A 27,187-nucleotide genomic window follows, 5' to 3' on the forward strand; every position below is an offset into this window, starting at 1 on the left:
ACTTACCAATTAAGATACAGTTTTTTGTTTTATCATTTTACCATGTAATTGCTTTATGTTTTATATTTCCTAATTATATTGCTGTCATGAACCACCCAGAATTGTTTAAGAAAGGTAGCAACAGAAATCAAATAAATAAATAAATAAATCTCTGTTAGTAGAATGAATTTCCGTAATGGTTGTAAATAGTTTTTTTAATGTTTTGAAGAAGAGATTGGACAACTATTTGTCTGAAATGTTATAGCATTTCCTGCTTGAGCAGAGAGTTGGACTAGAACACCTCTAAGGACTCTGTTATTCTGTTAAGGACAGGGTCACTCTTTCAATTATTGATTTCACTTTCAATAAATACTTGCCTCTTCTATCTTCTTCATAATATGTTTTAGTGAGTTTAAGAAGGTATGGAAATTCTGCTTCTTATCCAAATAACTGAATGATATGTGACAAATTCTTTTAATTCCTTTATTTGGTTGTATGTAAAATTGAATAAGTTAAAGAATAGTATTCTAAAATAGAGTATTTATGTCCATGTTCTGACATCTAAACAAGAGACTCCCTTGTTAGTAAACTTTTGATGAATAACAGAGTTTTATATGAGAAACATATTCTGCTTCTGCTTGGCTAATATATAAATATAGATTCTAAGTCCTGATTGCAACTTCCACTACTCTCTTTATCATTGTCATTGTATCTTATGTCCATCTTGTTGTTGTTTTGGCCTTCAGCTTTGAAAATATATGTGTTTGGGAACAATAACATGTTGTACAGGATGATATCACACACTTGCTGTTTAGCCTGTTAAAGAGAGATAAGAGAGGGGTGTGTGTGTGTGTGTGTGTGTGTGTGTGTGTGTGTTTTAAATAAAAGCAATCTTGTCTCTTGGAACATATTCCTTATCTGGAGACTATTCAGCTACTTGGAGAGTTCGCTGTTTGTTGCTATCTGGATGAAGCAGAATGTTAGGCGAAGATTAAAATGATGGAGATGGTCCAAGATGGTTAGCTTGATATAAAGTTAGATTCCTGTGTTGGCAATACATTTATTTTAGCTAAATAATTTACACTGAAGTTGTCAGCGAAGAAAGTTGTAAGTACAGGAAGATAAACTCCTGTTCCAACTCATTTATTTATTACAGAGTTTTAAAGAATAGCTGATTCTTTATGATTTTGGGTGCTTTACATAATTAGTCAGAACAATAAAATAGAGAAACATGATGATTCCTTGTCTCCCAAATGAAATGGCATAAAAATTGTAACCACCCTACTACTGTGGGACCTGGGAGGATAGCCAGGATTTCGGTTCCTTTGGAAGATAGGGGCAAGAGTCAATTAAAACAGTATTTGCAAAATTACGGGAGATAAATCAGTACTTCCCAAAGATTCCATAATAGGGATATGCTCATGGGATCACTTGGCAATAAATAAATAATAATAACAGCAGTGTTGCTGTTACAAAATATTTATTTACAAACATTTTGTATTCATAAGAGTGTCGGGCTTTGGAAAGTTCATTGCTGCCAAGACAAAGATTTCTTGTTGTTTATTGACTGTTTCATACTCGGCTCAGATCACAGTTATGAAATTGGGTTTTTATGTAAGCTAAATTTGTATCATATTGAAACTATGGCCCTTCTGAGAACTGACCAGAGCAATTCAGGATCCTAAATCACTGAAGTGATCTTTGTTGAATAACAAGATACTCCTCAAGAAATGATGTATTGACATATGTCATTCTTGAAACCTTTCTTCCTCTCAGGCTTTATGTGATTTCACACGGTATTTCCATCATTATCATCTTTTATGTTCAAAATAATTTCTTCTCTTTTTATTCGATCTCATTTTATGCTATTATTTTGCTATTTAACATGTTGCTCATCAAACTCCTTTCTTTGTTCTGTAATTTTTAGCATATTTTAAGATACATGTAGTCTTGGATTCTGTTCGCTTAATTACATGCTTAAATCTCAAAAGCATCAGATAAGAAATAATTCCATTAAAAAAGAAAATACCTTTATTAAGCCTTAGTCTAGTATTTTGTAACATTTCTTGTGTGAACTCTCACTTGAATTAATCAGCTTGAAAGGTCTAGAGGCCCTTCAATTATCTCATAATTACTTCGCTTCTGCATTCTTTTTCTAAGGACCAGTCTTAGATATATTTTTTTCATAAAATCTAGAATAACTTTAGCCTTTTGATTCACAGGTAACAGCTGTTCCATTGGATTTCTATTGCAATGATCGCAGTGCAGAATATGAGCGTAAAGCACTTAAAGAAGGAGGAACTCTTGAAGCAAAGCAATGTGTGTTTTATGGGGCGCCTGAACTAGTAACCAGCTGGCTAAAACGATGCTCTCAGTTGTTTCCTGAAGCCCCAGGAGGACTATTGGGGCTCAAACCTCCAAACGGCTGGTCTTTCGTCAGGATACCAGGTGGTTTGCAGTTTTGTAATTCAGTATATGCTATTATAGCTAAGAAAATAAACTATTGCCTATACTATAACAATAACTGAGTTAGGAAATGAATTATGTATTTTAGGGAGAGGCTTCTTATAAAGTTAGGAAAAATATGAAAATAACTTTACAGGTTATTCTCTTCTGACATTACCATTATGAAATTATGAAACTTTCCTCCCCACTCTTCTGTGCTCCGATTTACCCTGTTTTCTGGCACTACATTCCATTTTATTTATTTTGTCATTTGTATTCTGTTCTTCCAGGCCAAAGTCTACTCAAAGCTGTGTATAGAATAAACATTTTCTTGAGCAAGTATGCAATGAATTTGAAAAGAGATATTACTTGATGCACATTCACATACATGCCACTTAGTAAATCAATGTTTGATATGTTAATACATTTATGTTATGTTTTTGTAATATCAAATTATTCCTGCAGCTTTTTAATCAGTTAAAACCAATGAATATTTGAATAATGATCTAAGTGTAAAAACAAGAATAGAATAAATGTATCTTAAAATCAAAAAAGAAAAATTTAAAAATGGTGCATAGTATTATCTCCAGTTTATGGCTGGCACATTTTGGATGGTATTTTTTTTAACTGAAGCAAAATATCAGGCATTTGGTAGCATCTTTTCCATCTAACAAATTCTGTTAAAAGGCATTAGTACATTACACTACATTAAATAGTGCACATTGGGAGGTCTTATTTCTGTTTCATTGAGTAAAATACAAACTTGTAATAAAAATTCTCCAGTCATATTTTCTCATGATGTTTCAAAACATAGTTGTAGTGCAAAATTAAAATAGTAAAACTGCAGAGTAAAGAAAACAAAACAGGAGGAATACTAAGCTAGGACAAGTTGATATTAAGCTAAGCTATGGGCGTTTATTGAGAATTGTAAAGAACTATTACAAAAGAAATAGCACAGAATTAAATGCAGCTATAGGTGGGATTATGCATGGTGGTGAAATTGAATTAAAGAGCAATTCAGTATAGATGTTTAACTCAAGATGCAAAGTTGCAGGGATTATCCAAGTGAGCAGCAAAACAGCTGCTGTTGCAGTTAACTCTGCCCTTCTCTCTCAATCACTGTTCCCTATTACGATCACTGTGGGAATCTCTTAAAGCTTTTCCTGTTCTTTGAAAGAAAAATGGTCTTAGATTAAATGGCAGGAAGTGTCTGAGTCCTTTTTGCATCGATAAAAAGCACCAACTTCACTGGCTGTTTACTATGAGAGCTAGCTAGTTCCTCACTGACCCCATTGTGCCCTGCAGACCACTGTGAGAGGAAGGCAACTGCTGAAAGCCAAGTTTTAGCATTTTTGACTATCTATTTTTATATGGTCTTTTTTGCACAAAGAATAACATTCTAAATTCCCCCTAATTTCAAAATCAGGTTTAATTAAACCCAACTAAAATTCTTTGAATGAACTGAAGACAGACTGAATTATTACTTAATAATACAAATTTGTCATGAGGCAGATAGATTGTCTTTGTTAACTATTACAAGTATTGTGCAGAAAACAAAAGGACTTTGATTTATAATGTATATTTTTACACTGAAAAATTACACAAGTCATTTTTTACTGGAAGCAGATAAAATAGGGTCAAAAGGATAAAGCCTTCCCCAGATAGTAGGTTTTTCACTCTTTGAAGGCTACCTCCAGATTTAAGACATGATATTAGTAAACATAATTAAATTATATGTAACAAGACAAAAATCATGTTATGTTTTTCTTTCTTCCTTTAGACAAAGAGAGCTTGATCACAGACAGTGGAAAGCTTTATGCTCTTGATGTTCTATTGACAAGGCTAAAATCTCAAGGACACAGAGTCCTTATCTACTCTCAGATGACACGGATGATTGACTTATTGGAGGTAGGAATATCACCTTTACAGTGGGAATGTTAGACTTCATGGCTCAGGAAAATAATAGTGCTTTATGAGCAGAGTTATCTTATTTCTGGGACAGAATTAGTACAGGTAGCTATTACAATGAGATTAATAGTATAGGTAGGTAGTCCTCAAGTTACAACCATTCATTTAGTGACTGTTCAAAGTTATAACTGTAAAAAGTGATTTATCACTGTTTTTCACACTCATAACTGTTGCAGCTCTCCTGCGGTCATGTGATCAAAATTCAACATTTGGGAACTGACTCATATTTATGACGGTTGCAATGGTCCAGGATCAAGTGATCACCTTTTGCAATCTTCTAACAAGAAAAGTCAATGGGGAAGCCAGATTCACTTAACAACTATGTTACTAACTTCACTCTTGCAGTGATTCACTTAACAATTGTAGCAACAAAGGTTGCAAAATGAGGCAAATTCATTTAACAACTGCCTCACTTAGCAACAGAAATTTTTGGCTCAGTTATAGTCATAAATTGACCTTGAACCATAACTATGTTTCATATATTCAATCCTGGCTGTTTTCTTTTTATTAAAGAGCCAGTGGATTATGTTCTAAATGAATTGCTTTGATGAACATTCAGGTATTTATATTTGAGTTGAATATTTGGGTAGTGTACAGATTTTTATTGTCTTTGTCATTCCCACTGGATCAGAGGATGACTCAGTGTTTTAGTTGCCTAAATAAACAATTTTTTCCCACTTAAGATGGATTTCATTATTTTATAAAATTAGTGTTTCTGATGTCACTCATCAGGCTTAGTGAAAAGATATTCAAGTGATTTTAATAGAAACATTCTATTAATATTTTATCGGTCTCTCTTTTTTCTACTGTTTTGGTAAAAGTTCTTTGAAGCAGCGTAATTACTATTTTGTTGTTGATATTCTGAATACTTAACATTTTTTTTAAAAAAAATAGTTCAATAGCCTAAGTGTTTATTGGTCCAGATATTGCAGATGAGCTAAGATGCTACATTAAGCCTTAATTAGCCTCATCTCTTCTCCTTATTTTATGCCCATATTCAGTTCATTTAAGATAAATTCCCTGGTATACATCTTTTCCTCAGAGAAAGCTTAACATATTTTCTGATAGGTGATAACAAACTTTTGGAATCTGTAAAATTAAATATTGTCATGCAGTGTCTACCTTCTACAACACTATTCCCAAGAGAGCCATCTGGCCTCTGCCCCAATTCTATTTAAAACTAAAATATGGTTTTTCCACCAGATTGTAGTTTAGGGTATATGTGAGTTGGTTATCTCATTCTGCATGTAAATTGGAATGTCCCCCCCACCCCGTTCTGGAGCCCCTTAATTCTTTAATTTGTTATATTGGTTCTTTCTGTTTTTAATGTTGTATGTTGTCCAGAGTCTTTATGTAATCAGGCAGCCCTATAAGTTTTATAAACGTATATTTGCTAGGTGATGTATCTCGGGTGTTCCAGTAACCAAATCTTGTATAGGCATACCTTTACCTTTACAAAAAGATGACTAGTTTTTATTTGAGTATTAGGAAAAGAGCACACCTGGAGTACCCTGTTGTGCTCCTTGGTAATGGTAGCATTAAAAAGCAGCTTCAATTGGCAGAAATTTGGGTTGGCTGTTTCAGTGAAATCCTGTATATTCAGTATTCTATTTTATTTGTAGGCAAAGTTAATTATTAAAATGGATAATTTTAAAGCAAATCCACTTTTATAAGTAGAAAAATATTTTCAACCCAAAACCTAATGTGGTTTGACTTTAAATAAGAATTTGTTTTTATTTTGGGTTTCTGATTTTGGTGTAGGTAACTTAAAAAATATTAGCATTTCATAACCTTGACCTTAAAAAATGTTTTTAAATTTACCCTAAACACCATAATATGGATTTTGTCATTAAAGGGTTTTTTAAATCAATAGAACATGTTCATCTTCTATGATCTTTCATTTAACTTGCATAAAATACAAAATAAAAACTATTGTGTTCTTGGCAGTCAGGTTTCATTTTGCACATTTTTAAAATAAGTGTTACTTCCCAGCACAAATACTCATAATATTTCATGCAACTCCGTTCTCTAGGAACGACTATAAGTGCTACACATTTCAAATAGACTGGAGCTTCTTGTTTTTTGTTGTTTAGGAATATATGGTTTATAGGAAGCATACATATATGCGGCTAGATGGCTCCTCGAAAATTTCAGAAAGAAGAGATATGGTAGCTGACTTTCAGAACAGGTATGTTCCCCCTTCTCATATTAAATATAGTAATGATGTGTTGACAAGTGTTTACCTAACTCCCAAGGAAGAAGCTTCCACCCACTACATAAAATCCTTGTGTTGACACTTTTCTATTTTGCTGAATGGGCTCATTGTTCTGTTTCATTAACTTATAAAGGGCTTCTCTGATTCTCCACTTTTATTACATTATCAATCATTTTAACAGCAAACATGAATATTGTGACTATTGATAGTCTCTGAGAAGGAAGAGAGGAATGTCAGTATATTATCAAATATATGATTTGCAGAACTACAACTTTTTAAAAAAACCATCATGCAGTCAAGATCCAGAGAGCAATCCAGTGAAGATAGTTGCATAACCACTATAATAGTGACATGAGGAACATTTGAACTTAGTGCTACTGTAAATTTGAAATACCCCATTTCAAGATTCGAGATTGTTGTTTTCAGCATGCCACAAAAAGTTGATGACAATCATTTGGGTAGTACATCTATCCCCCCTGCCCCATTTTTGTTACTGTTAAAATAAGAAAAATACATGTGTTTTGTTCTGGCTTAGCATATCTACAATATTTTGTGTCTTGAATTTTCCACCAGAACCACAAATAATGTAGAAACACAGGAGCCAACATTTCAGACTGTCTACTCTGTTGATATCACTGCAATGTCACTGTGCTACCTGCAACACTTAAAAGCCCCCCTCCCACTCCCCCCAAAATATGTTTCATAATGGGAATTCAAGGTAGAAAGCAATTAATGAAAGATACTACAATAGTTATTGTATTAGGATGTGCTTTCAATCTAATGTAAAATTTGACAGAAAATCACAGGAGTTAAACCTATTATTTTAAACTATTACTTGAGATGGGAGAGAATGTTTACCTGTAATAAATGCTTTTGCATTAAATGGAGCTTACTCCCTTTTATATGTATTTAAAACTCTAGCCTACACTGTTTTATTAGAATAATATATATAATATTTGGTTTCCTGACTGTCATGATATAATGCTTGTGCAAATGATTATTACAGCTCTGTTTCTTTTTCATTTCTTTAGGAATGATATTTTTGTTTTCTTACTAAGCACGAGAGCTGGTGGTTTAGGCATTAATCTTACAGCTGCTGACACAGTAAGTAAACAGATTGGTTTGATAATTTTGTATAATTGCACTCAGTTGACATTAAAGTAGGAAATCCCATTAATTAAGAGTGCAGACCTAGGTATTTTTCAAGAAAAGAGCTGGAATTCATCTCATTAGTGTAGTAGCATATTATTTCCACTATACATTTATGTGAATTATAGTATCAAATTACACCAATACCAAAAATGGGAATTTTAATATGAAAAGCACTGCAACACAGAGGATGTATATGCATTCAATTTACCCAGTTCTCAGTAGTAACACTTCTTTCTCCAGCATTTCTATTATATTATTACAAGTTACATTAAGGCAAAGTAAGATATATATTTTTTGCTCGTGATGAACAAGCAGGAACAACTTTTCAACATTTTCTTCCAGAATCTGAAGAATCAATAACAAAATAACAAATAACAAATAATAACAAAATGCTTAATATCTAAGAATCAGCATAACTCCCTTTCTCCTGTTTATTTGTACTGTTCCAACTAACTTCACCTTCTTTAAGGTGAAGAGATATAGTAAGTAATGTTCTGGTGATCTTTCGCTCCAGTAAGTGATCACCAAATATCATATAGCCATTTCTTCTATTCTCCATGTTTTTGAACTGATAGAAATTCTTTACTGACAACAATCACAGATCTGCCTTGATTTTTTTTCTGAAGTGATAAATGTGTCATAGCAGAAAAAATAAATTATGTGCAGCAACTTGCATCTTCCATGTATTAACTTTAAAACAATGAAATTTCATCCTGAAAAGTAGTATCCTTGTGAATAATTTGAAACATAATCCCTGTAGTGAATGGTAAGATTGAGTTAATTTTGTATATGTAACATGTTTAAAAAATGTCCTGACAGGTCATTTTCTACGATAGTGACTGGAATCCAACAGTGGATCAACAGGCTATGGATCGAGCTCACAGGTTGGGTCAAACAAAACAAGTCACTGTGTATCGACTGATTTGTAAAGGCACTATTGAGGAGCGCATCTTGCAAAGGGCTAAAGAAAAAAGTGAGGTAAGAGACCATAATATTAATTATGTACAGTATGAGATAGCTGGGAGGCAGAATTGTTGCTATTGTTTCTGATGAGAGGAACTTATGTCTGATGGAAAATCACAGTATGAAGAAAAGTATATGCATTTATTTAAAAGTTCAGACTTACACAAATTGTTGTGTAGAAACCTATTTGACAAAATCTTGTGGCTTTTACTTAGTTATCTTTAGAGTTAGTAGCTCTACCAGTAGAGGGTTTTCTCTATAAAGTAGCAGATAACTGCAAATTATAAGATCTTAGGCTAAGGACCATGTGGCCATTTTCTTCTTTCCACAGCTGTTCTTCCCATAATGGGCAATTCCCCCCAGGGATATCTACTCCTTCTGCTTGCTCAGTTGTAGATTTTATTAGGTTTCCTAGGCTCTTCATGGCAGCTTCGCTTTTACAGAGTGTCTTGGTGATAAAGGGAATCATCCTAATTTGTTACCAGCTCATGTTGCATCTTCTATATATATATCTTTCATGTTGTTGGTGAAGAAGCCTCTCATTTATGCTGTTAAAGCTAACATTGCTTATAGATTCCAAGATGCAAGTGTGAGGCAGTATTATTGTCTAGCAGGTCTCTTCATTGGAGATTGCAGCAAGCAATCTGTGGGTGGCATGGTGTTACCAAGAGGCCTTTCTATAGAGATTGTGAAATAATTGTGCAGAGTGGAAATGCCAGCAGAAGCCATGTGGCACAAGCAGAATAACTCTCTCTGTTACCATAAGTGAGTGAGTCACTGAAGATGGCCAGTACTATGAGATTTGTAACAACACTGATCCAACAAGATCTGCTTTGACTAAACAAGAAGGAGAAGCAATATGGGTACTTTGCATAATGAACATGGCAATTGCCATGACAAATTCATGCAGCTGTCTTGGCGAGAGTTTTAGACACTACCTTCTTCCTAGATGTGAGAAAGTGACTGACCCAGTTACCCAGCTGATTTAGTCCCTAAGGCAGATTAGTACTTACACTCTCCCAGTTTCTGACTCTTAACTACACCATACTAGTTCTCTTGCACAAGATATTTAAGTCTTAAACAATATATATTAAACATGTGCAAAAACAGCTCTGTCATTTTGCATATATGTAATATTTGCATTTATATGTAAAGTAACAAAAAGGCAAGTCCAGAACCAAAGAAACACAAACAAGGTGTGTTCTCCAATAATGACCAATTGTTCCTCTTTTACTTATATTTATTAACATATCTGTTAGAAAAGTTGATTTGACATGCATATATTACGTTTTAAGATTGAATTCCAATTTTGACACTGATCAATTTGAGACATGTTTGATTTTAGCAAGGTGGTTGCATTGTACCCTCCAGACTATTCCAGATTTACTTCAGTGATGTTTTTCAGTTGTATTGAACTATATAGCCTTTCAACTACAGCCTATAAGCTATTGAATTATAGCCTATAGTTTCCTTCAGCCAGAACAACCAATGGATGTGCTGATGGGAAATGGTGATAGCTAAAATCCAATGTGTATAACGAATAGGTTGTTCAGAACATCAAAGTCCCATTGTTTTTGCATTGTACACTCGTTTCCTTTAAAGTGGGATTCTTCATAAGACTAGAATGAAATTGCAGACTCAAATTATTCTAGTAATAAGAAGGAGATATTAATAATTACCAGAATATTTTGTTTCTTCCTGTTTATAGGGTTTGTCACAGTGGTCTCACAATTGTTACTGACTTCTCAATGCTCTGCCTCCTTTTATTTTTATTTGAACCTGAATTTAGTCATAGATGTTTATATGCGTATTCAAATATGTGCTAGACTGGTTTGGATCATATAATCAAGCTGCAGTTGATTTTAGTACAGAAAAAGCTTTTTAAAGTTTCGACATATTGATAATCATAATAGTAATAATATTTATTTCAAATGTGTTTGTTTGTATCTTTATTATTTTTACAAATAACTCAAGGTGATGAACATATCCAACCTCCCTCCTTCTTCCTATTTTACTCACAGCAACAACAACAACCTTGTGAGGTGGGTTGTGTTAAAAGAAAATGATTGGCCCAAACGAGAATCTGTGTTCATAAGTACCAGTCTAGTCTACAATACATTTTGAAAGGTGCTTTGTTATGTTGTGGTCTCTAAAAATGCTGTCTCCAATATTAATACCCTGGAGTTTTGCTTTTTTTTTTTTTAGATTCAAAGGATGGTGATTTCAGGTGGCAATTTCAAACCAGACACCTTGAAACCAAAGGAAGTTGTTAGTCTACTTCTGGATGATGAGGAACTTGAAAAAAAATGTATGCTAAATCCTCTTTCCTACTAACACATTTGTGTGACAATATTGCTATTTTTACTTGCTATTTTGAACAAGTACTGGAATTTGAGGTGAATTAATTTCACTTTAATTTGCTGCAGAATTAAATCTTATTTTGACATTTAATCACAATTTGCATTCAAGCACTACTATGGAATATTTCTATGTTTGAAACAGAATGTGAGATCCCCCCCCCCATTTGTCTAAACGTCATACATTTCAAATATAGACGGACATTTGCTGCTGCTTCTATTTATCTAGCTAAAACGTAATGTAATACAACCGGAATGATTATTAAATGAAAATTGGCATTTTTTCCCCTTTAAAAGATTTTAAAATAGAAAAAATAGCAGTTTATCAATTACACTGTAATTCCATTCTTATCATTTGCATGATAATGTTTATACAAGAGGCATTGTGCATCTCATAATGGCTAATTAAAACATTATTTTTCTTGGAAGAAGGGACGAGCTATATTTGAAAGGGATGTAGTTAAAGGACTAGGATAAATAATTGCAGAACTAAGATACATCTGCTTTGTAAACTGATACTTTACAATTATATTTGCATCTGTACTGTTCGTGAGCTTTTCCTATATTTCTTAACACAGTGCGTCAACGTCAGGAGGAGAAACGGCAACAGGAAGAAACAAATCGTGTCAAAGAGCGTAAACGTAAAAGGGAAAAGTATGCTGAAAAGGTATTTTGAATATTCCTCCTCCATTGCCTTAATTTATATTATAGCATTGAATGTTACTTTTGTCTTCAGCAGTTTATATTGTCTGTTCCATTCAGGTTCATTTTTTACTTGTGCTTAATAGCCAGTAACTCAGCTGGAATATATTTTGAGGTAAAATCACCAAGGGTTGGAAATCATGAATAGTTTTTAAAACATTGTCTGTCATGTATTGCACATGCACTCAAGATTTGTAAATTCCTTCATAGAAAGGGATGAGAGTCTGGTCATTATAATTTGATTAACGCTGCAATCTAAAGATGGCAAGAGAGAGTTTGAGGGAAGAATTTTCAGTAAGATCAATTTTGCTGTTTGAATGGAATTTTTCTTAAAGCTTGCCAACTTTAGAGTTAACTTAAGATTTTTACATTGGCAAATAAATATCTTGTTATAAAAGTGCAACTATTTTTATGTAAATAATTTTATTAAAATATTGTTAGATATGTGATTTGATTGTAATAGTAAATTATATCATAATATAATCAAATATAAGATGGGACTGGCAAAATCCTTGCTTCACAGTTCTAATTGGGATCAGAATTTCCATCACTAAGTGATGCAATCATTATGCAAAAAATAATGTGGCTGCACCACTTAGCAATGGTAATTTTGATAGTTACGGTTGTAGTTGTTAGGCCAAGACCTCATGCTTCTCCCGTTCTTCATTGCTCACTTTTCTTCGACTCACCTGATCATGGGGCTGCTGTGACAGCCATAACCTTGAAGACCAGGCATAAATTCCATTTGTTCAGCACTATTGTTATGTTGGACAGTCACTGAACAAAAGGTTGCTAAGTGAGAACTATCTGTACATATCAAAGGCAAATAATCATGATGCATATTTTTTCATACTTAGAGGTTATATCCCTGCTAGGGATAAAGTTTGAGATCTGTTTTTTTTTATGGACTATTGGTAAGTTTTCTACTAGTACCTCATCCCAGCATGGGATTTGGGACATGGTGGATTATTTGATCTGATCTACCAGGACTCCTAAATTAATATGAAAGTCGCAGACCAGGCAATATTGTTTTTATCCTTCTGCTTTGTATTATGTTGGTGAACTGGCATATTGTTAGTGTAATTTCTAAGGCTTTGTATATTTTCAAGCCTCATAATTTCTTTTTATAATTTAATTGCAGAAAAAGAAGGAAGATGAGTTAGATGGGAGAAAAAGGAAAGAAGGCATCAATCTTGTGGTTCCGTTTGTTCCATCTGCAGATAATTCAAATCTTTCAGCTGATGGTGATGAGTCTTTTGTTAGTGTGGAGTCTGCCATGCCCAGCCCTTTCAGTGAGGTAAGGATCTCTTTAGGAAACATTTGGCCATTTCATAAATAAATTTATTATAATTTATAAATAAATAAATTTATAAATTATTAGAAAATACACATGTTTAACATCTAAGTATAAAAAATATTTATGTGATCAGTTTAGGAACAAAGAGAAAATAAGAAACAAAAGCAAAGGTAAACAAGAGTAATAGAATAGGTGATGAGAAGCAAGCCCACTAGCTTGTCTTCTGATGAATGCATATTGTGTGGTTGACATAAATCACTGCGGTGAGCCCCATCATCCCATGAGAATCATTGCAAAAGCACTATCATATCTGTGGTGGTGCAGTGGTTAGAATGCATTATTCCAGACTAACTTGCCCACAGCCTTCGATCTTGATGGGCTCAAGGCTGATTCAGCCTTCCATCCTTCCAAGGTTGACAAAATGAGGACCCAGATTGTTGGAGGCAATATGCTGACTTTGTAAACTACTAGAGGGGACTTTAAAGCAATATAAAGTGGAATATGTCTAAGCACTATCGCTATGCCCTTTTGGTATTCCAGAAGTGAATTTGTTTATTTTTCCCATTTATAAAGCTACCCATGTCAAATATAGTGATTTCAGAAACAGAGCATACAGAATTAACTTACAAAAATAGCTAATCTATATTCTTTGAAAGTAGGAGATAGTTCATTGAGAAGAAAACACAACTAGTGGCTAAGGAAATCTAAACAAGGCTAAAACATTGGTGCTCAGAGGGATGTGTTTTGCACAGAGCCATTGTCAGTTGTAGCAAGAAACATTTGAGTCGTGTTGTCAAAAAGCATGTTTCATTTACTGGTGGAATTTAAACTAACATACAGGATTTTATTTATGTATGATTTAGATTTCCTTCAACAGTGAGTTGCACATGGGTTCCATCCCCCCTGATGAGAGCAGCAATGATATGCTTGTGATTGTAGATGATCCAGCATCTTCTGCACCTCAGTCAAGAGCTACCAACTCCCCAGCTTCCGTCACTGGCTCTGTTTCTGACAACATGAATGGTTAGTTTTATCTGTAACCTTGGGCTAGGAATACATGCTGGGAATTCTATAGATTGCATAATTACTATGAGATTTGCAAAACATTAGACAAGAGGCAATCCAGAAAAGAATGTCCTATTCAGATATATTAAGTCAGTAAAATTGTATGTCCTGACCAATTCTCTATATGCTTGAGATGTATACTTTTAAGTTAAATTCAGAAATCGATATAAGTATCTACGGTGACTTACAAGTGGGAGCTGTGAGTGGATTAATTCCTCAACTTGGCAAAGACATTATTGATGCCTTCTACTAGATCACTCTTTTTCTTCAACCTCTGTGCCCTAGAAACTAATGAGAAGAATAATAGTGTCCTAGCAGAGGATATATGAGTGAAGATATTGTTTTTGAGATACCATTTTATCAACTTATTATAGGCTATTCCTTGAAGAACATCTATTGTTTTAGATGGGGGGAGTGTTAAAAAAATGTCTTCCTGTCCTATTCTCATGCTGTGTATGATTTTATACACCTCAATCATATGCACAGCCAACTTTTCATCTAAGCTGAAGTGCCCAACCATGGTAGCCTTTTCTCACCACAGGAAGAAGTGTCACAAAACATTTCCTTAACTAAGAATGTTGTATATCTGCTAACAAGCTGGTTTGGAGAATGACATATCTTTCATAAATTATACATTGTTTATCCATAAAAGAAGATGTAATTATGCTTGTTAGAGACTGTTCTAATACAGTGCTATAAGTTTACACATTTTCTTTCTTTCTTTTGTTAAGGCATTTCAGTACAAGATTTGCCTCTCACAGGAAGAGGTCATTCGGGTAGAAGTCGAGGTCGGCCCAAAGGTACAAACAGTGGATCCAAAAGCACAACAAAAAGCCGGAGCCGAAAATCAACTGCAGGAAGTGCAGCTGCCATGGCGGGGGCTAAAGCCGGAGCAGCTGCTGCCTCAGCTGCAGCCTATGCAGCCTATGGGTACAACGTGTCTAAAGGTAGGCTCTGCACTTGGGCAGTTATCAGAGGAGACCCAATTCATTTCTTCCTGAAGGAATCCCTAATATCCATATAAAATTCATATTTGATTCCAGAAAAAAGTGCAATCCATATCATTGTTTTTATTACTGTATTTTTTTAATTGGAAAGCACCCCCATTGTGGAATCACCTTGCACTAATAACATTTTCTGTCACCAAAGTAGATGATGGTTGAACAGACGACATTTGTAGTTGGGTTTTTTTAATTGCATTAAAATGAATGGGCTCCGATGCCCCATATTTAACTATTCTTAAATCTGCTTGGGTTTATTAAAAAGTTAAAACGTTAGAAGTTGTCTTTCTTTTCACTGAAAGTCATAGTCAATTATCATACCTACAGGTTTAGTACTGTGTTCACTTAAAGCAGGGGTGTCAAACTTGCGGCTCGTGGGCCAGATGTGTCATGCACTGGCCCACCCCTGTTTTAGCAAAGGGGTAAAAAGTTGCGATATGTTATGTGACAATGTGTCGTCATGAGTTTGACACCCCTGACTTAAACAAATATGTTTCAGATCTAATCTGTTGAGGAAGTATTTACTATTACTACTACTACTTTGTGGTGCTCTTTTTTTTCCCCCTGGCTAGGTATGCCTTCAGGTAGCCCTCTCCAGACTCCACTTATACGACCTGCTGGACTTTCAGATTTTGGATTATCAAGCGCCTCTTCCTCCTTGAGCAAAGGAAACAGTGTTTGTGGATCTTCTAAGAACTTAAGCTTAGCCAGTTCCTTGGCACCAGAAACCCCTATTCGAAAACAATATAAAGGAGCCCATATTTCAGGTGGACGGTAGTAATTTTGAATCCCTGGAACCTATATGTGTTCATATTGGCTTTCAAAGTAGCCCACGCCTACCAGCAAAAGGGTATATAGATGATGCCTTGTTTTCATCCCATGTGGGTGTGAAGATTACTGCACTACTTGTCAAGAGGTGTTTTATGTGCACTTTCATGCATAGTCCAGAATTACTACCCGTTGCAGAATTGTGAGGAAGAGGGTCTGAGACACAGGGATGCTTGGGCTTAACTTTTCCATTGAGGATTTTTTTTTTTGGTAGCATCCTACAAATCATGCAGGGAAAGAATCCAACTTCCATGTGGGACTGGCTGCAAGATCTCCCCCTTCATTCCTACTCATACCAGCACCCTCTGCCCTCATCTTTCAGGTTTCATGGAATTCAGCTTGGTTTTAAAATAAAGAGATCAGCATATAAACTTTGGAGGTGCTCTGTAGATTCAGAGGAACCTTCTGCTCTGCGTCTTTTGGAAGAAGCCGTGGAGAAATAATTGGATGGTTCTAATGTGATGAATAGTGAGATACCGTAAAGAATAGAATTCAGGTAAAAGGAGAGTTTTGCACTGTGTCCTAAAAAGGATCTTTTGTCAATATCATGCATCTGGATTACTAGACTACTGTTTTATTAGTCAGCCCAACAGTAAAACAGGTTAGAGCTCTTTGTTAATGGCATTTCCAGCTCTGTAATCCTAGAGTGGGGAACTTTAAGGCCATAATATGCAAGAGTCAGATTCATCAACATCTTTTAACCTCCCTCACTCCCCAAATGTGTTTATATGAGTTTAACGGTTTTTAAATGGAATGACAATTTGTGAATGACTCTGAACAAGAATAAATTTGAGATAGAAAGAGAGAGAAAATATCACGATTTCTCTTCTCATTGTGCCATAGAAGAGCTTTTGGATGATGATTTTAGGTACCACTGTTCACTGTATTACACAAGATAAGCAATGCTGTTTTCTTTCCATTCTGGTCCTAGTTAAAGTAAAACGTCATTCATTCCGATTCATTATGTGTGCATGCGCACACAGCTGGTCTTATTTGTCAGCAGTGTCCACATCCTTCAGTAGGGTTGGATTGTTCCACTGTGGTGATCTGGCACTATATGAACGCTCTGTAAAACTAGTGAACTTGTGAGAGATTAATGGTGCCATTTGTGCAACTCTGCTATGGTACACCATTCTGAATGCACAAGAGCCCTCTGCTTTAGCATGATATGTATACGGTCCTCATTGCACTGAGATGAAGGGGGGGGGGGCGAGGCAGTTCTCTTGCCTTCATATTGACAGTAAGTGGTTGTTGTTTTTTTCCGGGCATTTCACCTTTCAAAGGGAGAACCAGGTTACGAGGTGAAGATCTTAGCTAAGTCAGCAAAGGATTTTTCAGTCTCATGCACCTTGCCTGGCATCCCTCAGTGTAGAGCAAGTGCTTCCTGTTGACTTTGCTTCTGATTTGCACACCTGAAAATAGCAGAAATGAGTTCAGTTAGATTGATTTAAGAAAAAAATTGGAGGGATTAATTGGGTGGGGAGGGATATTTAAGTTAAATCATGAAGATTTTACCCCGCCACCCTCAGATTCACATGTGTATATACAGTGTTTAGAGGGAATCAGAAAAATGCCAAGCCTTTTTTTTCCTCTTTGAATGTGCTGTCTATTTTTATAACTGAACTTGTATATATGTATAAAAAGAGACACATCTTTCTTTTACTAACTGGAGAAAAGAATCTTAAATAAAATGGAGCAAGATAATTTTATGTAAATTCTGCTTCTGTGGTTTATTTGTTTCCGAGGGGGAAATGATCCAGTAATTGATATAAGAGGATATCTGTTGTTGACTGTTGCTCTTTTAAATGTACCTAAGATACTATGTGTGGACTGCCTCAAATACTTTGCAGGTTATAAATGTAGCAATGTTCTCTGTAAATGTTTTTTTTTTTTGTTACTTACTATCTGCCTTTTGTATATCTACATAAATGACCATATGCAGAAGAACATTTTGGCTAAATATAAGAGACCATAGACTATTTATTACTGTTGGTGAAATGGAGTGACCTGTGGCTCCAGGCCTATTGGTGACTTTCTTCTCTGCTCATCTTGGGTAGATTCTGTTCAGTATGAGGATTCCCCTATTATGAAGCTTTAGGAGGCTTATAGTGGTTAAGAGAAGTACGAGAAATACTTGCGTTCATTGTCAGATCTTTTAATGTGATTGTGTGCATTCTCTTTGCAAAAGTGTTCTCATAAAATCCATTTTAAAGCATTTCTGAAAAATTGCTCTCAGATCTCGGTTGAAACACATTCAGCTAAGAGGAGTCCCCCCCCCTTGGTAATTAGTTCCACTATTGTATTGTTTTTGGTCTTAAGATTTCTAATAATATTCAACAATGGCACCCCTTCAGATACCCCCTTGAAGAGTGCTATCTTTTTATCAAAGCTAACCATTTGCCTTATTATTTTATCATTTTAAAACACAGCATAAATTTTAAAAGAATATCAGAAACTCCCCAAGAAAATACAGCCAATATATTAATAATACATATTAGAAAAACAGCAAATTTTTAGAAAGAATTAAATCTTGGCTATACAAAATAATTTTGGTCAATATCTTCATTATAACAACATATATATGAGCCATGTGGCCTTTGTCCCAATCTTGACAAGAGTTTCATGACACATCTTAAGAAGTGAAGAAATAATTTTATTGGTAATAATCCTGACTGAAGAGTAAGAGTGCAGCTTTTAAATCCAGTGAATAAAGAAATACATGTTTAACAAAAACTTGCTCCAGATGTTTTTGCTCTACCCTGCCTTTTCTACATCCCATGCCAGTTGGAGATTTTTTTAAAACATATGCCCATAATACCATTTAGTGGTTTAATATTACCCAATGTTTGACGCATTTTATAAAGCCAGATTGCACAAAACAAACATTGAAGATGATGATGTTTGTAATCTACAAACCCAAGGCTGTTCTCAGAATTTCTGAACGAGTATGTAACAAAACAGGCAATAACTTACACATTCAGCAGCATCTTTATTAGATTTCAACATTACAGTTATGTATGAGCGTCATTTTGAAAAAGTTTTCTATTATTTAATGTTTTCTAATCATCAAAACCACAAATCGAAAGTTCATATTTTCTGTTTCATACCAAAGACTATACAGGTAGTCCTCGACTTACAACCACAATTGGAACTGAAATGCTTGTTGCTAAGTGGTGAGGTCATAAAGGTGACTTTAGGTGACTACATTGTTTTGCAATGACAATCCCTATCTTTGTTAACTGAATCCCACCAATCATTAGCCAAGGATCCACCTGAATTCAAACCATTCTGGGCTTGGTCCCTCCCATCCACAACCTTCAGAAAATTCAGGGCTTGCCTCCTCTTCAACTCCCCCTATTCACTATGTCCCCCCTCTCCGCCATCACTGCCCTTTGAAGTGCCCTGCCTTGTGGGACAATAAACAGCCCAGAATAGCACATTTTGGGGGGCTGTTTCCAACACTGCAGCTAAATGGCTGCAGTGCTAGGTGCAGCCATTTAGCTGCACCTAGAGCTAGGTGCAGAACATCAATGTCTTCAGAAGTCCCCAAAGCATGGTGCAAAGCTCAGTCCTTTTGGAAAGCCTCACCAGCATGGCACAAAATCACAGCACCTCGGAAAAATCTCAGCTGCCACAGCAAAAGCCTCATGATGGGCCGGCATGGCATGCTTATACATCAATGGGAACAGAAGAAGGTCAGCCAGAGCGGGAGTGACAGAGTGCAGGGAGTGTAGGACATAGATGAGGCCAGGTGAGGGGGGGGGAGTTGAAATGCCCCTGTGGTCATAAATGTAGGGGGCACTCATGAGAATTTTGATCATGTGACCATGAGGGCAGTGTAATAGTCCTAACTTTGGGATCAGTTGTAAGTTTAGCACCACCATAATTTCAGTCATACATTGAAGACTAGCTGTCATGAGTTTCCCATCAATAACAAATATAAATATTGTATTTCCTCTAATTAGACAACAAACAATTCAAAAACAAAGATACAGAGCTAAATGTGTTGCTGCCTTAGGTTCCTCATTTTAATGTATGTTATGATCTATGTAATATATCTGGAGAAAGGAATACTAGTGCAAAATTATTGGACAATGGACGGTTTAACCCAGTGATTCCCAATGTGGGGCCCTGGCCCCACGGGGTGAGGGGGGATTTGATTTTTAATAGGGCCAATTGGAACCTTGTTTAAACCAAGTTAATGGCCTTTTAGGCTTCCTTCACGTGAGTAAAGTTCCCTTTTTGAATAAAGTAAGAATTATATGTCACCGGGGGGAGGGGCATCAGGATTTTAAAGATGCTTACGTGGGACTTGCCCCAAAAAACGTTGGGAACCACTGGTTTAACCCATTGCTGCATCCCTTCAAACTAAAACAAATCTTCACATTAGGGTATTAGACTTTTCACTCTTCTTCAGCCGTTTCAAACATTTAGGTCCTTCCTTTGTAAACTGTTCAATTGTTTAAAGTTTATTATTTCTGCACCAAGCAATCAAGGTTTAAACATGAATTTTGTTTGTAAATCTCTGAATCTTAACTTGATAACTGTTTTGGTACATAGTACCCTTGAGGTCTCTGTAACCTTCTAATATAACCTACTTTCGGTGAACTTTCCCCTCTTTGACTCCCTGCCTAGTGATTTCATTAAGTATTCCTGCTAGAGTTCTATTTCTAGGAGTAGGCAACTTTCATAGCAGACTGGATGGCTAATCTTTTGGCTGTGTGAAGTCCTTAGAGGGCCTAGCTACTGATATAGTGATAATGTTATATAAAGCAGAGCCAACTTTTTAAGCTTTTGGAAGGGAGATGAATTAAGGAGCAAACATGCTGTAGTTAACTCTCTTAATGTTCCGTTTTCCAACCCCATAAATTACAAAAAAGGGCCAATTCTTGCTTCCATCCATTTCTGGTTTTCTCTGGGAAACAAGTATAGTGGTTTTTTGTTGTTGTTAGTTGTGAAGTCATGCCCTACCCATCACAACCCCATGGACAACATTCCTCCAGGCCTTCTTGTCCTCTACCATCTTCTGGAATCTATTTAAGCTCACGCCTACTGCTTCAGTGACTCCATCCAGCCACCTCATTCTCTGTCGTCCCCTTCTTTTTTTTGCCCTCAATCTTTCCCAACATTAGGCTTTTCTCCAGTGAGTCCTTCCTTCTCATTAGGTGGACAAAGTATTTGAGTTTTATGTTCAGGATCTGGCCTTCTAAAGAGCAGTCAGTGTTGAGGAGGAGCTATTGTCGCGACGATACGGACATGCGGTCTCGATGATCCGAGACAGCAGCCGATACTTTTGCCGCTGGGTGGTCCAATCGGGCCTAAACCATCCCGAAAGATGGTGAACAGGAAGAATATGTCTTGCTGACCTCAGGGACATCGCAAAGTCCCTGATCGATGCAAGAGAAGTTCTTCAAGCCGGCGACAAAAAATCCAGCCAAGGGGCTTCCTGGGGGCGTGGCCTGTTGCCGAGGAGGACTCCACCGAGCTCCTCAGAGATCTGGTCTGTATATCTAAATAAGATCATAGATAGCACCCCTTTTTGGCTAAGAAAGGGGCAGGGAGGATAGCTCCGTAGACTAGGGTCTATTCGTAAGCCACAGCCTTTTTTCTTTTTTGGCTGTGGAAGAGATTAGATCCAGCCGAAGCGGAGCTTTTATCTCCGGCCAGTTCTTCTCAGCTGCCTTTTTTTTTTTTGGCAGCCCCAGACAGGCTAGCCCCCCCCAGGACAAAACAAAGTTTTTTCAAGCTAGAATTGATACGGGAGGGTACCACCCCTGTGAGATTTATGCTTTTATTACTATCTTAAATACCAGCACCATTCGTCTTAAAGACTTCTTTGTTTAAATAGACTTCAAAATGGCGATTTCTCTCCGTGGATGATTACTGGATGTACTTAGCCGGGTTTATCTTCCTGCAGACCGCTCCTTAACAAAATAAACTCTTCTTCTTTGGAAATAGAGGGGAGTGAAGCACTGCTTACTTGTTTATTTATTATGGCACCCAGATCAAAGAAGCGTCTTGCTACAAATGTGTCTAAAGAATTTAAAGAATCTTTTCTGGAAACACAGCCTTTGTCTCCTACGCCTTCTACTGGAGAAGTTTTAACACAGGAATATCTCTTTAAAATGTTTAATGCCTTTAAACAAGAAATTCAGGAATTTGTATTGCAACTTTATGATGATCTAAAATCTAAAGTTAATCAAATGAAGGCGAATACGTTTGCAGCCGTGTCTGCCCTGTCAGATTACTCTGCTGAAATAGAGAACAAATTGGAAAGTCTGGAGAAGGCTAATTTTAATTTGACTACCAATATTCAAATTTTACAAGAAAAAATTAGAAATAACGAAGAACAGCTTATGATGTTAAATTTTAATAGGAAGGCATTTGCAATTAGAGTCAGAGGATTCCGTGAAAAGGAGCAAGAGAATTTAAAACAGACCTTTGCTGAAGCCTTCAGCCATGCGCTGGGAAGCCCGGGACTTAACTTTGATTGGCAGATTCGGAAAATCTATCGCCAGAACTCATTGATAGCGGAACAGCGACAACTCCCGAGGGACATAATTATACATTTTTCCACAAAAGAATCTAGAAATGCGATTGTGCAAAAGTTTCATAATAACAGTTTTCGCGTTGAAGGCCAGGACCTGATTGTTTTCAAAGATATTCCTTTTCAGATGTTGAAGGCAAGAAGGGATTACACCTTTTTAACTAAGGAGCTTAGGAGTCAACAGATTCGATACAGATGGGAGGCCCCTGCCGGTATTACAGTTACATTTGAGAATCAAAGATTTCGTCTTAACTCTGTTTCGGAGGCTCAAGATTTCTATTGTAGGATTCTGAAGGCGGGACTTCCTGACGCGCTTGGAAGAGAGGAGAGACAAGCGGAAGGAGAAAGCAAACGGCTGGCCATGCGGCTGCAAGATGGAGGGGGCAGCCCCTCCTCCCTCAGAGAAGCAGAAGAACGCAGATCGAGAATTTAGATATTTCAAAAGACTTCCTAAAGTTGAGGACTGAATGGGGGTTTGAGACCTCTCTCCGGTAGAAAAAGTGGACTAATTTTTATCAGAAGGGAAAGCTGGGTGAAACTACTTTGAGCTAGATTCTAAAGTAACGTTAGCATAAATTTGATAGTGGTTAAAAGAATGCGGAATGACTTATGTTGTTTAAACTTTGTTAGATGGGACTATTTTAAAATAGAAGGTTAACTGACTCTTGCTGAAAGTATTATTTGAATATGATCCATGCTATTTAACTTTTATTTGAAGGGAAAGTTGGTTGTAATAGTTCTGAGTTACTTTTTAAATAAACGCTAGTATAAATTTGATAGTGGTAAATATCAGACAAGCAAGAGATGAGGGTAAAATGCATGTGGAATGAACTACGTTATTTGTGGTAAATATCAGACAAGCAAGGGAAGAGGGTAAAATCTACGTTGTTTAAAGCTTATTAGAACAGGAAGCCGCTTGGGAAGATAACTGTAAAAAGAATGCAGAATGATTTATGTTGTTTAAACTCTGTTAGAAGGGACTACCTTAAAATAGAAGGTTAACTGACTCTTGCTGAAAGTATTATTGGAATATGTGGAATGATTCATGCTACAAATCACTCTGAGTTATATTTTAAACAAATGCTAGTATAAATTTGATAGTGGTAAATATCAGACAAGTGAGGGATGAGGGTAAAATGCATGTGGAATGAACTAAGTTATTTATTATTTTGAATTACTGTTTGAAAAAGGGGTAAAGAAAGATCATTTACGTTGTTTAAATTTTACTAGAAGGGAAAGTTTGATTACTTGTCTGTAAAGTTATATTTGAATATATGGCATGAACTACGCTGCTTAAATTTTATTGGAAGGGATCATGAGGTTTAGGAAGGGAACGGGAGAGTCTACAGAAGGTTGGGGTAAATAGCAAAGAAGTAAGAGACGAGAATAAAATATAGATAGAATGATTTATACTATTTAAGCATAGATAAAGATGGGGGGCTGAGATCAACACAAGAGTGGTTTCTTTTTTTTCTTTTTTCTCTTTTCTCTTTTCTTTTTTTCCTTTTTTTTTTTTTCTTTCTCTGCTTTTCTTTTCTTTTGATATATACTTTTATTTTTTTAATTCATATGTATACAAGATATTTTAGACAGAAGGTAGTGCCAGGTGTGGGCCCTGGGAAGTCGGGAGGATTAGGGATGGGGATTGTGGGGGGTGGGGTGGGGGGGTGTTAACATAGTTTTAATAAGAACAAGAATGTATTTATATACGGTGGTTCTTTTTTTTTTATTATTATTATTATTATTATTTTTTCCTTGGTTCATCTTACTTTTATCAGATCAAACAACACTCGAATAAAGGCATACACCAAGGAGGGAGGTAGAGGGAAAGAAGAGGGAGGAGTAAGGAAGGAGTAAGGGGAAGGTAAGGAGGGTGTCCGGGGAGTAAGGGGAGAAGGAAGGATTGAGGGGAAAGGGAAGTAGGAGGGGAGTGTTAGAGGGAGAAAGGAAAGTTGGAGGGGGTAGATGGGGTGTATGGAGGATGCAAGGGTTAGGTAGGGTTGTGAATGATGAGTTGTGTTTTCTCTTTACTTGTTTGTTTTATTCCCTTTTTCTTTTTTTTTCTTTTTTTTTCTTTTTTTTTCTTTTTTTTTTTCTTTTTTTATAGTAAATACCCTGTATATAAATGATTGCAAATGGAATGTGAAAATTGAATAAAATATTTATTTAAAAAAAAAAAAAAAAATCCAGCCAAGGCTGACAAAGTCGGGGCGGCTCCAAAACGGAAGGATACGGAAAGAGAAAGTGTTTCCAGGTGGTGAGGAACTTTTACTGTTTTAAAAAGAGACTGCCTATAAAAAACTTAAAATTAATTTAAATTGGAGAACAGAAGAATCAAGTGGCGGAATTAAATTTGGAATGGTTTTGGACAGTGGTTATCATACTTTTTAAATGCTATCTTAATGGCTAGAATTTATGCAATGAATGGATTAAGTTTTCTTCTATTTTTTTTTCCTTTTATTATTCTCTGTAACCTATGGACTAAAATTTTCCTCTTTCATTACTGTGGGTGTTCTCCTAATCCATTTAAAAATTGGACTCTTTTTTCTAATTTGAAATACAAAAAAAGATACAAAAAGAAATAAGGAAATTTGCAACAATAACACTGCTACTCGGAGGCTGGAAGGTTTGTGTATTTTAAATGGAACACTTTTTTTTCTTCACTGATTGTTTTGGCTTGGCACTACAAGGTCCCACTGCTTGGTTATAGAGAGTGATAAGAAGGGAAGCATACAGATGTCCCTTTGAAGTATATCTTTAACCAGAGAAAAGTGAAAACAAAAGTTTTTGTGAATCTATGCTTAATTTTATTAACCTTCCAAGCTAGAGCAGCTGTGTTTGTTAGCTGGAGATAATGGCACAATTTCAACAGCAGAAAGAAACCTTAAGCTTGCAAAAGATATTTTCAGAAATACAGAAATTATCAAATACATATGAGAAGATAGAGAAGAAGTTGGAAGACTTAGAGCATATAACAGCAAAATATGATGAAGTTGAGGATGTTTATCAAATGGAAAACATGGTGGTCAAAAGGGTTGCAGAGTGCAAAAACTTTTTTTCCTTTTGGAAAGCTCTTTAACTGATTGATGAGAATTACATTGATCAAGTGCTGTGCCAGCAGATACAAGGTCTTAGGTGCTGCAGATTGTCAGCGATTTCCTTCTCCAGCACATGGGTAAATACATCTGGAAATATTTACCTAGCTACCTACCTACTCTCTCTCCCCCTACCTATCTACTGTATTTCTCTCTCCCCCTATCTCTCTCCCTCTATCTACCTATGTACCTATCTGCTCTCTCCCTCCCTACCTATCTACTGTATTTCTCTATTTCTATTCTCTCTATTTCTCTCTATCCCTCTACCTACCAACCTACCTTCTATCTATCTATCTATCTATCTATCTATCTATCTATCTATCTATCTATCTATCTATCTACTGTATCTATCTGTCTATCTCTTTCTATTTCTCTCTCTCCCCCTATCTACCTATTGTATTTCTCTGTCTCTCTTTCTCTCTCTATCCCTTTACCTACCTACTACCTAACTATTCTCTCTCTCCTTCCCTACCTACTGTATTTCTCTCTCTTTCTCTCCCTCTCTATCCCTCTACCTACCTACCTACTTTTTTTTTAATTTGCCTCTTCAAAACCCTAGTGCATCTATACTCCAGTATGTCTTATAGTCTGAAAAATATGGTAACTCTTATTACTTGAGAATACAAAGATTACAACAATGAAATATTTAAAGGGTAGAAGAAGGTTCAAGGGGTTGCTAAGAGTGATGTTTCACTTTCAAAATAACATTATTTTGAAACTCTAAAGATGGGCAAAATGCTTTTGTTTAACAAATGTTTCTGCTGAACAAAATGAAATGACTGGCTATGCTAATATATTACCCCAAATAGCTAACTGTCACATTAGAGAATTTGAGTTGTCCCTGTGTTCCCCCTCTTCCCTTTCAAATAATTGTCTTTTTTTACTTGGATAAATTACTTGTACTTGTTTTAGATCTGTATTATAAATATAATTTTCTTGAAGGCCTTTTACCCAGTATTTAATTTTATGCAAGAGTGTTTTTATCTTGATGTATTCACACACTCCTATGAGAAGATAGTTTAATAGCATTACATCTAGCATACTAATGTCTCATTAATTGTGATGCACCTTCATGCTAAAATAAGATTATATTTTGGGAGACTTCCTTTGACTACAGAAAAGTTGGTGAAAAGCATTGAATTTTCTTGAGACAATCCCTAACATTCTAATCTATCTGATTCCCATCTGCAGTGATCTAAATATCCATATTAGACCACTACAACTTCATGGAATAGGGATAGAACTTGGCTGGACATTCATTCGCAATGAATGTCAACAGCTATACATCAAGCTAGAAGGAGATGTGTACTTAATATCATACCATTTGGTTCCACTCCCTGAGTATTTATAAATGATTTGGAATGGTTAGAAAATACTAAATTTGCAGCCAATAGAAAGGAGGGGGGGAGTAGCAAACAGCTTACATTATAGTATTAAAATTAAGAGGTATCTTGGCATGCTGGAACAAGTGGCGGAAATCAGCAAGAATTTCAATTTGGGAGAAATGCAATGTCCTACACTGAGTAGAAAAGTTAAAGATAGAATTGTAGAATTGAATAAATAGAGCATATAT

At 35.8% G+C, this 27,187-nt stretch overlaps 1 protein-coding gene across 2 annotated transcripts in view; it reads left to right on the forward strand.

Moving 5' to 3' along the window:
* Window positions 1-17,687, forward strand: part of INO80 (INO80 complex ATPase subunit) — a 58,399-nt gene extending 40,712 nt beyond the window's left edge. For both annotated transcript variants that reach the window (XM_014058015.2, XM_087722529.1), the window contains 11 exons: window positions 2,202-2,427; window positions 4,205-4,332; window positions 6,486-6,580; window positions 7,639-7,711; window positions 8,579-8,737; window positions 10,928-11,030; window positions 11,658-11,746; window positions 12,923-13,078; window positions 13,942-14,101; window positions 14,875-15,090; window positions 15,717-17,687. In XM_014058015.2, coding sequence (XP_013913490.2) covers window positions 2,202-2,427; window positions 4,205-4,332; window positions 6,486-6,580; window positions 7,639-7,711; window positions 8,579-8,737; window positions 10,928-11,030; window positions 11,658-11,746; window positions 12,923-13,078; window positions 13,942-14,101; window positions 14,875-15,090; window positions 15,717-15,922 — 1,611 coding nt within the window. In that variant the 3' untranslated portion in view covers window positions 15,923-17,687. The remainder of the gene's footprint in view (window positions 1-2,201; window positions 2,428-4,204; window positions 4,333-6,485; window positions 6,581-7,638; window positions 7,712-8,578; window positions 8,738-10,927; window positions 11,031-11,657; window positions 11,747-12,922; window positions 13,079-13,941; window positions 14,102-14,874; window positions 15,091-15,716) is intronic.
* The last annotated feature ends 9,500 nt before the right edge of the window (window positions 17,688-27,187 follow it).

The sequence above is a fragment of the Thamnophis sirtalis genome, unplaced genomic scaffold (genome assembly GCF_051295495.1).
Source record: "Thamnophis sirtalis isolate CommonGarterSnake01/CBP01778 unplaced genomic scaffold, rThaSir2_p1.2 scaffold_1, whole genome shotgun sequence".
In the NCBI taxonomy this organism is placed as follows: Eukaryota; Metazoa; Chordata; class Lepidosauria; order Squamata; family Natricidae; genus Thamnophis; species Thamnophis sirtalis.